General features: G+C 36.3%; 1 protein-coding gene across 29 annotated transcripts in view; it reads left to right on the forward strand.

Moving 5' to 3' along the window:
* The window catches only part of Ppfia2 (PPFI scaffold protein A2), a 459,906-nt gene that overhangs the window by 438,619 nt on the left and 8,089 nt on the right, over positions 1 to 13,198 (forward strand). For all 29 annotated transcript variants that reach the window (XM_085843123.1, XM_085843126.1, XM_085843125.1 and 26 more), the window contains 2 exons: positions 4,796 to 4,971; positions 6,925 to 6,993. In XM_085843123.1, coding sequence (XP_085699249.1) covers positions 4,796 to 4,971; positions 6,925 to 6,993 — 245 coding nt within the window. The remainder of the gene's footprint in view (positions 1 to 4,795; positions 4,972 to 6,924; positions 6,994 to 13,198) is intronic.

The raw sequence follows: 13,198 nt of genomic DNA on the forward strand, positions 1-13,198 counted from the left end.
AACACAGAAAAATTTGGAGACACTGTCATATCAAACTACTTGCTCTCAATCATAATGTTGAGAAAACATGATTTAAAAAGCCAATATACTAGAGATTTTCACTAAGGACCATTAGATCTTTCTAATTGTGAAAGGAAAACAAGTGTTGTATGTAAGATATAAGCATCCACAGGCCTCTGTTTTTAATCAACAATTTTAATCTGTGCATATTTGTTAAAAGATGAAAAATCCTTATTGTGTCTAAATGCATTTGAGAAAAAAAATTAGATATTGTCTTTGATAGGATTTCTATAGTTATGATGAGACACAATGGCCAAAATGCAAGTTGAAGAGGAAAGCATTTATCTGGTTTACAAAGTCCGTATGTTCATCATTAAAGGAAATCAGTATAGGTACTCAGAACAGATAAGAACCTAGAGGCACAAGGCCTGGTACAGAGGCCATTGAGGGTTGCTCCTTACTGTCTTTGCTCCTCATGGCCTGCTCAGCCTGAATCTTTAAAATAGGACCACTGGCCCAGGGATAGAAAGACTCACAGTGGGCTGGGCCTGGTCCTCCCCCAATCAATTGCTAACTAAGAAAATGCCAACAACCTGATCTTATGGAGGTAATTTTTAAATTGAACTTCCCTCTTCTGAGATGACTTCAGCTTGTATCAAGTTGACATTAAATATCCAGCACAGATATGAAATTATTTATCAGTTATATTCTCATTTCCTATTACCCATGAATTGACACTTGCAAGCATTTCATCAGTTGAGTGGGATTGTCTATGCCACATTAACCACTTAAACTTGGTACAACTGTCTTTTTAATCTTAATTTTCTTTGAGGCTTCTTTTACATATGAATATGGCATGTATTACAGACATCTCTTGCTATACTAAAATTTAACACCCTTGTACTTTTATTTAGGATTACCTGTCTCAGGTTTCCGAGGTATTTATTTCTGTGAAGTTCAGAAAATTTATCTCTAGTAATTTTGAACATGATATTACTTATAGAAAGCTATACTTGAATGCTATGAGGATGAATACTTGAAAATATTTTTGTATATACTATTTTTCAATGAGTAGATAAACACACAATTGGTTTCTTCTAACACTTCATTTAGCTTGCTATGGAGAAACAAGAATACATTTTCTCTTTGTCAAAAATCAAGTTTTTTGATTTTCCTTTATTTTTCCGACCCCAGGAAATTGTAGGTTGTTTGAAGTGTATTGTTTGACAGTTGAATTAAAATTTGGAACTAATGGGCTGAGGACAGAACCTAGAAAGAAGTGTGTTTGACCTAACAAAAGATGTTTTGTTTCATGAGCAGCTATTGGCCATGGGATACCACTTTCTAGTGTGTTTTCTGAAGTATTTTTCCCAGTTAGATTTCATTTTGCCTGTTCACACTACATGAACTTCTTTACAGCTGGATCGATCTGAAAGAAGAAGAATTAGTCATTTGGCCCAGTGGCAAATGTTCTATTATTATTTGGCAGTTGCTAGAGCCCAGAGAAAAAGCTGTCCTGATTCCCTGTGATTACATACAAACAACCACATATGATAAGTGGCTGTGAGATCATAAAGAGCCTCTGCTTCCAACAATTGATCTGATGGCATTTAGAGAAATAGCTCTCAACTCTAGACTTCTCTGTTATTATCGGAAGTGCTAATTAACCTCCACATTAGAAAACAGGTTTCTGGTGTGAGGAAGGTGCTGAAAACATGCTTTTAGCTTGTTGCTAGGAAACAGTTGACACTGATCTCCAGCCATTTGTTGTTTAGGTCAAGAGGATTCCTGTTAAGTATAAATGGCAGGGTATAATTTTGCTGTGAAAGATATTTATAATATTATAGTTACTCTGAGGCTGTTCTGAATAAGAAAAGTTATAATTAGAGATTATTTGTCTTAATCTCATAAATGTCTTATTTCATTTAATTATTTTTAACTATGTATATGATGGGAATATTTCTTGCTATATAATTGCAAAAACAAGCCAATATGTCTTAGATTACCTAACATGAACAAGCAAGCTTATGCATACATCTGCATCTTCATAATGTGAAGTTGAAAACTAGTTATGAATTGTCATTTTTGAAGAACGTTTATCTCTTTAGTCTAAAAAAAATATGCATTTAGTAAAAAACAAAACAAAACAAAACAAAACAAACAACAAAAAAAAAACAAGTTGAACTACTGGTTTAACATGTCTACATTACCCACAGCAGGTAATCAATCATTAGGAATCTATAAGTACACTAATAGTAAAGGAAAAAATCAATACATTTTCAGGGAAACAGAATATGAGACAAAGTTAAAATGAAAAATAAATATTAAAAAATCTAGACAAAAATATGAAGATAATATAAGTTGTAGTATGGATAAATGTCTAAAGAATGTATTAAAAATTAATATTATTTCTGCAGGTAATAATGTCTAAAGGGCTTTGATTTTACACAGAATTACTGGAAATAGCAACTGAAATGCTTCAATGATTGTTGTGGGGCAAAAGAAATTAAATAATTTAAGATCTTGACATTATCTAGAAAATAATAAAAGGGCTGATATATAGAAGATTTTAATAAGTTGAGAATGTGTAGATTAAGTTTTATTATAATTTGTGGCAGAATAATATAAATTAGAAGAACTGTACTAAAGAGATAGAATAAAATTAAAAAGAAAATATACAATTATAAAATGGTAAGAATAATGAAAGGTTAAGACATGGATAATGATGATAGATTTACATTGAGATATCTGAGTAATAATATAAGATATATGTACTAGCTAAAATGTTCAAAACAGAAATTAAAAATTAAAATTGACATGGTATGTATAGAAGATATACCATAAGATAAGAGCAACAGAAAAACACATATAAGTATTAGTCAGAGCTAATACAGACTAATGTCAGAATGAGATCCATTAATGAGAAAATAAATAGGACAGTAGTATCGTTTTGAGTAAAAGTAACTTCTTTTTTTTTTTTTTTTTTTTGGCCAGATGTATCTGTTTCAGAGGCTTACTGCTCAATAAGTTCACCTTTTCTAGATCTTTCTGAATTTTGTCATCTGATTCAACTCATCTGTTCTTGGAGGCTCATACTCTTCTCCAAGCTGACTGATTCAAACTGGTTTCCCTCAGCTTCTCGCTGTACTGTTCTGTTTGGCCTCAAACTAACTCTAACAATCTGTTCTAATCTTCTGGCTCTTTCTCATTCTCTTGTTTTATCTTTATCTGTGTCTAGCTTGTTTTCTCTGCAACCTATGTATAAATCTGTCCGGATAAAAACTGCCTCTGAACTCCACAAACTAAACAGTCACCAACAGCTCCACCCACCTGCACTCGCTCCTGATTGTCTTAGTGAAAGTTGGGCCTGTGCTATCTCTGACTCATCCTGTCAAATCTTTCTCTGATTCATCACTTTGTCTACCCCTCAATTTGACATCACTTTCAAACATGGCTTCTTCCTTCCACTATGAACCCTGTGTTCATTGTTAGGGATACAAGAAGTATACTAAGGATGTGTCTCTATTCCAGTCAGACCTGACTGCACTGTAGCATGTGCCTGAATTCCAGCAGTATCATGTAGATTCCGGAGGCCTTTGAATGTGATCTCTTGCCAGAGCAGCCATGTTATGCTACTGGATTAAAATTCCTGTATAGTTTTGCCCATGCTAATAACAAATAAGTAAGCTAGAACAAGTTAATAAAAGTTTTGTAAACTGTAACTATGTAAATATATATATTTATACACATACATATATTAAGTGTACATTTTACTCAAGAAAAAATACAGATATACAGCCTTCAGTTTCCCACTAGGAAATGCTTTGATCTTTTGTCTACAAGTAAAGAAATTCTTTTATATTTTCTCATCTAAGCTTTTATTCTTTATATAAATCATTATAGTCTATAAATGATCTTATAGATTTTATGCATCACTCTGCTAACTCATAAAAGAAACATATGATAATATAAATGAATTAAATCTTTTTTTTTCAGATTTTGCCTCAAACAGGCACATAAGACATTTCATCTGAAGGTTTTATTTTAGGAAGTTAATGTTAAAAATGTTTTCCACTTCATTAAAATGCCACCTTTAAACAAAGAAAAATCAACTTTGTGGTGTGTGTCAATGTACACACCACATTTCTTTTCATTTATACATTATTGGAAAAATAGTGACTTAATAATACCAAAGTGCCAATGTACTTTCTTTATTATGCTGCTACTATGTTTTAAATGTAATCTCAGTAGGAAAATGGTATCTAATTATAAGCAATGGTGAAGTAGTAAAGGAGCATTTCAAAGGAAGAAGAGATTTAGATCCATAATGCTATGAGAGACACAGGGAGAGAGAGAGAGAGAGAGAGAGAGAGAGAGAGAAGGAAACACACACACACACACACACACACACACACACACCTCACGGAGGGGAGGGGGAGCAGGGAAACGGAGAATTATCCCCATCTGGTGGCAAAACATGCAACTGCAGGTAGACCCTGGGGTCCTGATTTAATAGTAGCAAGAAACCCTTTCAGTGTTCAGCATGATGCATATGCTGTCATTGCAGTAACAATAAGCATTCTGAAAATACCAACTCATTGCAGGATTTATTGCAACAGAAGTTGATGATGAAAACAGTGTGTTTGTGTAACAGAAAGGATCCAGTGGCTTTTAAGGAGTAGAGATATTAGCGTAAATGTGACTCGGCCAGATCCCTGTGGTTCGTGGCAGCTAGGATTGTGTTGGTTATGCCAAGTATCGTGTCTTGACATGTTGTGTGTGTCTCTTTTCCTAGATGTTTTAGTGTGGAGCAATGATCGAGTTATTCGCTGGATACAAGCAATTGGACTTCGGGAATATGCAAACAACATTCTTGAGAGTGGTGTGCATGGCTCACTTATAGCCCTGGATGAGAACTTTGACTACAGCAGCTTAGCTCTATTGTTGCAGATTCCAACACAGAACACCCAGGCAAGCATGCTCCTTTGTGCTGCTCTTCACTAGGTTTTGGTTAATAACAAATAAAACCTTTTAAAAAGTGAGGGCTGTGAATTTACTCTTGTTTTTTATTAAATTTATTTTACTTAGCACATATAAACATAGTAATATGTAAAATGAGATAATATGAAATATATATGTATATGTATATATTGAAATAATGTGATATATATATTTAACAGAATACTGTTTCAGTTCAATTAGACATATATTGTGTCTCAGAGTTTCTATTCCTGCACAAACCAAGAAAAATGTTGGGGAGGAAAGGATTTATTCAGCTTGCACATCCACATTGCTATTTATCACCAAAGGAAATCAGGACTGGAACTCAAGCAGGTCAGGAAGCAGGAGCTGATAAAGAGGCCATGGAGGGATTTTACTTACTGGCTTGCTTCCACTGGCTTGTGCAGCTTGCTTTCCTATAGAACCCAGGACTACCAGCCCAGCAATGGCACCACCACAGTGGGCCTTCCCACGCTTGATCACTAATTAGTAAAATGCCTTATAGCTGGAGCTCATGGAGGCATCTCCTCAAGGGAGGTTCCTTTCTCTGTGATAACTCCAAGTAGTGTCAAGGTGACATACAAAACCAGCCAGTACATATAGTTTCTCAGGCATTTTCATTTTGTTATGGTAAAAACTTTTAAACCAGCCTGGCTTTTCTGCACACTCCTTATCTGTGAACAAGAGCCTCTTACCTTTAAGCCAAGCCTTGTATACACAGTGAGTTCTAAGCCAGTCAGGGCTATAGATAAGACTTGTTAGAAAGAAATTAGAATATTTCTTCTAACTTTAGTGGTTCAAAATTTATTATGGTTACCTGCAATTGTACTGATTACTTGCTCCCTTCTGACTTTGTGACCACTGAGTACCTTGCTTTCAGTCCACCTTTTATCTAAGCTATTAACCACAATCCTACATTCAAACTCCGTGAGCTCAAATCTGACATTTGCCCGAGATAGTGTGCATGTGTCCCTCTGCACCTGGCTTGTTCCATGTAATAGAGTCATGATTTATTTCTGATGCTGGAATTTTAGTTATAAGGTAATGAATTGCTATCTAAACACAATCTTAAAATTAGAAAAGCACACTTGGAGTTTGTGTGGTATAACCTCCTACCTGAATACCATGCTTTCCCAATACAGCATCTGTGAGTGATGGCTGTTGGTCTCTACCTCTCTAAGGGGGAGTCCCTTTCTTTATATATCTAATTATACTTACATTTAACTGAGTGTTCCAGTGCTCCCTAAATCTAGGGAATTGTATGATTCAGCAGAGTTCCACACAAGTAAAAATATCTCCAATCTGCTTTACAGTCCATAAAATAACATTTTAAGAGGGACAGAACAGGATCCTTAAATTTGTGAAGTTTAAAGTGGGCATGGTGCTGTGTTGCATGCCTGTAATTCCATAAGTTTGGTGGCTGAGGCATGGAGACCACTAGTTCAAAGCAAATCTGGGGTAGGGTCCTTCTATCTTTTTGGGTTCATAGAAAGACTTTGTCTCAAAAAAAAAGTAAGAGAAGAAAAGAGATTAAAACAACTAAACAAACAAAAAAAGCAAAAAAAAAAATCTATTTTCATTCTGAACTCGTATTAAGCTTGATAAAGTCCAATGCAAGGCAACTTTATTCTGTGTTTAACATTCTTACATTTAAATAAAATGCTCAATTGAAATAAAATAAACATTTGAAGTACAGGCTTCTTGACTATAAAAATTCATACAAGGGTATATCTCTATAGTCTGCAGAACACAATAACAAAAACAACAACAACAAAAAAAAAACAATGACAAGACAGAGGATTGTAAACCCTTATAACTAAAGTGTGTTTTATAATACATATTCATATAAATAAAACTTTTTTTGTTGTTTTTTTTTGATAAAATGCAATTTCAGTGACAGTAGGTTTTATTTGATGTTAACAGGCAAGGCAGATTCTTGAACGTGAGTACAACAACCTCTTGGCCCTGGGAACTGAGCGGAGACTGGATGAAGTAAGTTCTTACCTCTCCTTCCAAATTATCTTACAACACCACCCCCCACCCCCACCCCATCCCACTACCCCTGAGAGGGAGACTATGATTGACTCTCCAGTACCAAATAGTGTTGTGGTAAATCTCTCCAACCCAGATATGCCCTGGCAATGAAAACACCACACAATAAATACCATGACATGCTATGCATCTAGATTGGGCAGATCTACTGCTACACTACCATCTTCCACAGCTTATGAGACCCCTTAGAACTTGCAGGTCTCCAGGCCATGTGCTTCTGCTCAGCTTTTCTCCTTATCCTTCCTCTTCTGCATTCCATTTTCTCCCTCTTTTCCCTCTCACCTTCTGCTCCACCTTCCATTTTATCTACCTAATCATCAGCTCTCCTTTATTTTACAAATTAAGGTGGGGAGCAGGTTTACAGGAAATCACCTGAGTGAGTGCTGACTCATTCCTTGTCCACAGCCACTCACAGGAGAACAGAATTAATATCAAATATAATTAGCCCAGGGCTATCCACAACAATAGTCAATCCTGAAATCATAGTTACAAGTACCAACATAGAGACTCACCAGCTTATATGTAGGAATCCATATGAAGACACATATATTCATATAAAACAATTAATGGTAAAAAGAAGCGATGAACTTAAAAGAGAGTGAAGAAGAGTATTTGGACGGTTTTAGAAGCAGTAAAAAAGAAATGTAATTGTCTTTCTAATCTCAAAAATAATGAAGTCATGAATTTGAGTGTTAGAGCACAGGAGGGCTTGCAGGTTAAAAAAGAGGGTGGAGAAATGATGTAATTGTATTTTAATTTGTAAAGAAGCTGGACTCCAGAAATTCAAATAACCCCATTAAAAATGGGGTACAGAGCTTAACAAAGAATTCTCAACTGAGGAAAACCAAATGGCTGAGAAGCACCTGAAAAAATGTTCAGCATCCTTAATCATCAGGGAAATGCAAATCAAAACAACCTTGAGATTCCACCTCACACATGTCAGAATGGCTAGGATCAAAAATTCAGGTGACAGCAGATGCTGGCAAGGATGTGGAGAAAGAGGAACACTCCTCCACTGCTGGTGGGATTGCAAGCTTGTACAACCACTCTGGAAGTCAGTCTGGAGGTTCCTCAGAAAATTGGACATAATACTATCGGAAGATCCAGCAATACCTCTCCTGGGCATATACCCAGAAGAAGTTCCAACTGGTAATAAGAACACATGCTCCACTATGTTCATAGCAACCTTATTTATAATAGCCAGAAGCTGGAAAGAACTCAGATGTCCCTCAACATAGGAATGGATACAGAAACTGTGGTACATTTACACAATGGAGTACTACTCAGCCATTAAAAACAATGAATTTATGAAAATTTTGGACAAATGGATGTATGTGGAGGCTCTCATCCTTAGTGAGGTAACCCAATCACAAAAGAAGTCATTAGATATGCACTCACTGATAAGTGGATATTAGTCCAGAAACATAGAACACCCAAGATACAATTTGCAAAACACAAGAAAATCAAGAAGAGGGAAGACCAATGGGTGGATACTTTGTTCCTCCTTAAAATAGGGAACAAAATACCCATGAAAGGAGTTACAGAGACAAAGTTTGGAGCTAAGAGGAAAGGATGGACTATCTAGAGACTACCCAACCCGGGGATCCATCCCAAAATCAGCCACCAAACCCAGACACTATTGCATAGGCCATTTTGATGAAGGAACCCTGGTATAGCTGTCTCATCTGAGGCTATGCCAGTGCCTGGCAAATACAGAAGTCAATGCTCACAGTCATCTATAAGATGGAATACAGGGCCCCCAGTGGAGAAGCTAGAGAGAGCACACAAGTAGCTAAAGGGGTCTGCAACCCTATAGGTGGAACAACAATATGAACTAATCAGTACCCTCAGAGCTCTTGTCTCTAGCTGCATATGTAGCAGAAGATGACCTAGTTGGTCATCACTGGGAAAAAAGACCCCTTGGTCTTGCAAACTTTAAATGTCCCAGTACAGGGGAATGCCAGGGCCAAGAAGTGGGAGTGGGTGGGTAGGGCAGCAGGATGGGGGTGAGGGGATATAGGGAAATTTTGGGATAGCATTTGAAATGTATATAAAGAAAATATCTAACAATAAATAAATAAATAAATGAATAAATAAATAAATAAATAAAAGTTATTCCTTCAAGCTTAAAGGAAGAATGACAACACATCTCTGCTTTGAATGAGCAAGTTCTAGGTTTAGCATCTAGAAAGTTTCTCTTTTCTTCCTTAATTTTAAGTTATATTTCTTAGTTATGACTTTTTATTTAGGACTAAGATCCAATGAATGTTCTTACTTTGATATTTAGACATTGAAAATAACTTAAAGTATGAGTGTGTGTGTGTGTGTGTGTGTGTGTGTGTGTGTGGAGTGATCATAAGAAACATGTTTCAAGAAACATTTTTTAATTGTAAGCAATTACTATACTAGTATTGATAATTTGACTTCAAAATAAGGAATATGCTTATTTTCTCAGCATCATTACATCTTCAAAAACAATTTCAGAGTATTAAAATGGAGAAAATTTGTTTCAATTGAATTGGAAAAACATTGTAATTTTATATGGAGATGCTGTGTTTTCTTCAAAATAGAGAACATCTTAAAAAATCATTGGCTATGATGGTTAAATTGAACACAAGAATCCCAGAGGATAGTTAACACACATTAAGTGATTTGGAGGACAGGACAAGGACTATGTAGGAAGATGCCTGAGTTGTTTGAATGCAATGAAGATTTACAATCTCTACAATTGAAAGATGTTTCAAATAGCCCATTTGAGATTTTTTTTTAAAGTTTTTTATTTTTTTATGGAAGAAGTAAAATTAAATCTTAGGATAGAGTGGAAAACAGTGTTGTATAATTCCTGTGCAAAGTATTGGTGTCCCTTAACCATAAAATCAGCTGTTGGAAATATTTTCATTCTGAAAATGTGTATAGCTCTGTGTAGGGGGTTAACCTAGAAAAAAATGCAAGATCTTAGGTCCAATTCAGTTCTGCAGAGATGCATCAAATTAGAATTAATTTGAAATATGAATACAGCAATAATTCTATATATAAATCAACAAGGCAGATGACCTTGCTGCTATAATCCCAAGTCATCTTGTGCAAAATTAATTTGAGAACCTTATAAATATATCCATAACCAACTCATAGAATAATAATATTGTCCAATGAGGATGATGTATAATTTTCTAAAACATAGTTAACATGCTCAGTAGGTAGCTTAGCCATTGAATTGTTTGTCATTACAGCATGGATGCTGGAGTTTAGATTTCTTATACCAATATGCAAGACACCACACATCTGTGGTCTGTGCACTGGGCAGTTGAGACAAATAGATGGCTGGAGTTTGCTAGCTAAACTAGCTGAGTCAGTAAGCTTTAAATATAGTGAGAATACCTATCACAAAAATAAACAAAACCACAAATAAGTAAATGAATAAGGTTAATTGTCGCAGACCCTTTTGGTCCCTTGTCTGCGAAGAATGGGTCTCTGGTTGCAGATGGACAAGGAGTCAGCAAATAAATGACAGACAGATGCAACACAGGAGATAGTGTAGAATCTGAATGTATTGTCACAAAGTGAACACCAGTCTTATATAATACAGAAAACCAAGGGGGTAGGATGTCACAGCAGGCAAAGTACATTGAAGTTACCTGACACAAAACAAAGGAATGACTTCAAAAGGACTTACAGGAACCAGGTAATATTTACAGTAAAGATAAAACAGCTCTACTTAGGGTCAGCTAATAACAGGTAAGTATTTCACACCCTAGTCACAATTTGTGCTACTCCTTTGAGTCTTGTGAAAGCTAGCACCAGGGGGTTCTGCTCTAGCAGACTTCTCATGAATAATGCAATACCACAACCCCCCTATTTCCTAGGCCCTGATACATTCTTGTATGAGTGTAACTTGGCTGTTCTTTTAAGTATCTGTGGAGAATCTCCATTTGTCAGAAGAATTCACCAACTTGCTTTTAATATGCAATGTAGCCTGCTATACCTGGCTGTAGTGAAGATCCCTGTCTCAGTGTGATTCCCTAACTTTTACATGGTAAACCCACCTATTATCTAGGCCATAGTGTATTCCCTTGTTTGGGTGAGACTGGCTACTGACCTAAGTAATCATTCCACAGACCAGCCCTGAGCTATTCTAGCTCCCTTCTTTGTAAAGCCTAATTAGTTCCACTGTCTCTACCAGAAGTAAAATTGAATGTTACTGAATAGATAACCTTCTCACTGAATTTCTACTGAATTCCAAGTTTGTCAGCTTCAAGGATTTTCTGGGATGTTGGAACACTGACGAAGGCTTAGCTATGTCAGAATTCAGTCTTTAAAGGCACTTATAATAAACTAATACTAAAAGAGAGCACGAGGATCCATACACCAGACTAACTTGGGGATAGGGTTGTGAGTATACAGGTTATGAGAATGCCAAAGATCTAGGAGGTGTGTTTCTCTGAAAATCTTTACCTCGTGAGTGCTCCCTGGCCTCTAAACCTGCCAAGCAAACTTCACTGGAGCGTGCGTAGCAGTTAATGATAAATGAAACACTCTGGCCTTCACACACAAGGGCACATCCATATGTGCAAACACACATGTGAAAACACATGCACCATACACATGTACACACAAAATATCACGACACAAGGCTAAATGATGGCCAGCCGTCTAATTTTTGAATATGAACAAATCTAGTTAAGCAACTTGCCTTAGCAGTAGTGAAATCACTTCTGCATTTCAATTGACCCATGTATATTCTGTAGAAATAATTTTTGAAGTTCTAATGTATATCTAAGAGTTTGACTTCAATTTAAAAGAAACCTTTCTGGGCTAGGGAGACAGTTCCACTGTTAAAAACATGCCCTGTTCTTTCAGAGAACCACGCATAGGTCAGTTCCAAGAACCCACATCAGGCAACCCACATCAGGCAACACATAGCCAACTTTCCTGTGAGCTCCAGGGAATCTGACAATCTTTTCTCGCTACTGCATTGCATACAAACAAACCCACATATAGACAAAGTCAGATATGCTTTTTTAAAAGTCTCTTGAAGACTTTCTCTTAGGTTACTGCTTCTAGAATATTTATTGTCTTTCTGCAGTGTCTCCTTTGTATGGTAAAAGAACAGTAGACGAGTATCATAATTGAGACATTTGCCCATTGATTTAAAGAATGTCTATTAAAGAAGTCACTAGAAATCTGTGGGAGAGATAGGGATGGAGACAACATTTGGGATGTAAATAAATAGAATAGTTAATATAAAGAACCATACAGCCTTAAAATGTCAGATAGGGTTTTGTGTAATTGATAAGTATTTACCTTAAACACAATTTCTCCAAAAATCTAGATGTCAGAGAGGTCAAAATATGTGCTACTTTCTCAATCTGAGAACATACAAGATGTGGGACAATGCCAAACAAAATCATTTGATATAGCATGTATCATTTAAATTAAAAATTGTTACCAAATATAAATGAAATTAAGGTATTGACAACAGGGATGTTAACCCTATTGTTCATAGAGAACCAAAGTCATTTCAAATCAGTACTGTCAATTATTTCCCAACATGTCAGAATGAAGTAAAATGAGGTAGCAAAGTAAATGGCAGATGTCTTGTTACACGTCGACTGCCAATTGGATCAGAAAATGGAGCAGCAGGTCTCTCATTTTCACAAGTGTGTTAAAATAAATCCAAACTTCTAACCCAAGAACACTATACTCTGACACCACAGAGCAGCAGCCCTGTGACCTGTATCAGATGCCTTATGCACTGTGTCATGTGCCCTGACCCTCTGAGCAGAACCTGATGTTACTCGGCTAGGATTGCCTTGATTTTCATGGTCTCTATTTGCATGGTAATAAAAATAAACTAAAAACTACACGCACTCATGCTACCTCCTAGCCCCGCACACTGCCCTATGAAACTCGGTTCCTTTGCACAGTATAGATCGCATGTCAGGTAATGGAAAATGAGAAAAAAACCCACATTATTGGCAAGGAAGAACACTCCCAAGTGGTGACCTCTGCAGCATGTTTCAGTCCATTCATCAAGCTGTCGCTCTCTCACAGTATACTCAGTTACCAGTTCTTCCTGCTCTGGTGTAAACAATGGGTGTGTTCATAGCCCATACTTCCTTGGTACCTTAGTGAGTCAATACTCAGT

Source organism: Mus caroli, unplaced genomic scaffold (genome assembly GCF_978045245.1).
Source record: "Mus caroli unplaced genomic scaffold, Mus_caroli_1 scaffold_9, whole genome shotgun sequence".
NCBI classification, from domain to species: Eukaryota; Metazoa; Chordata; class Mammalia; order Rodentia; family Muridae; genus Mus; species Mus caroli.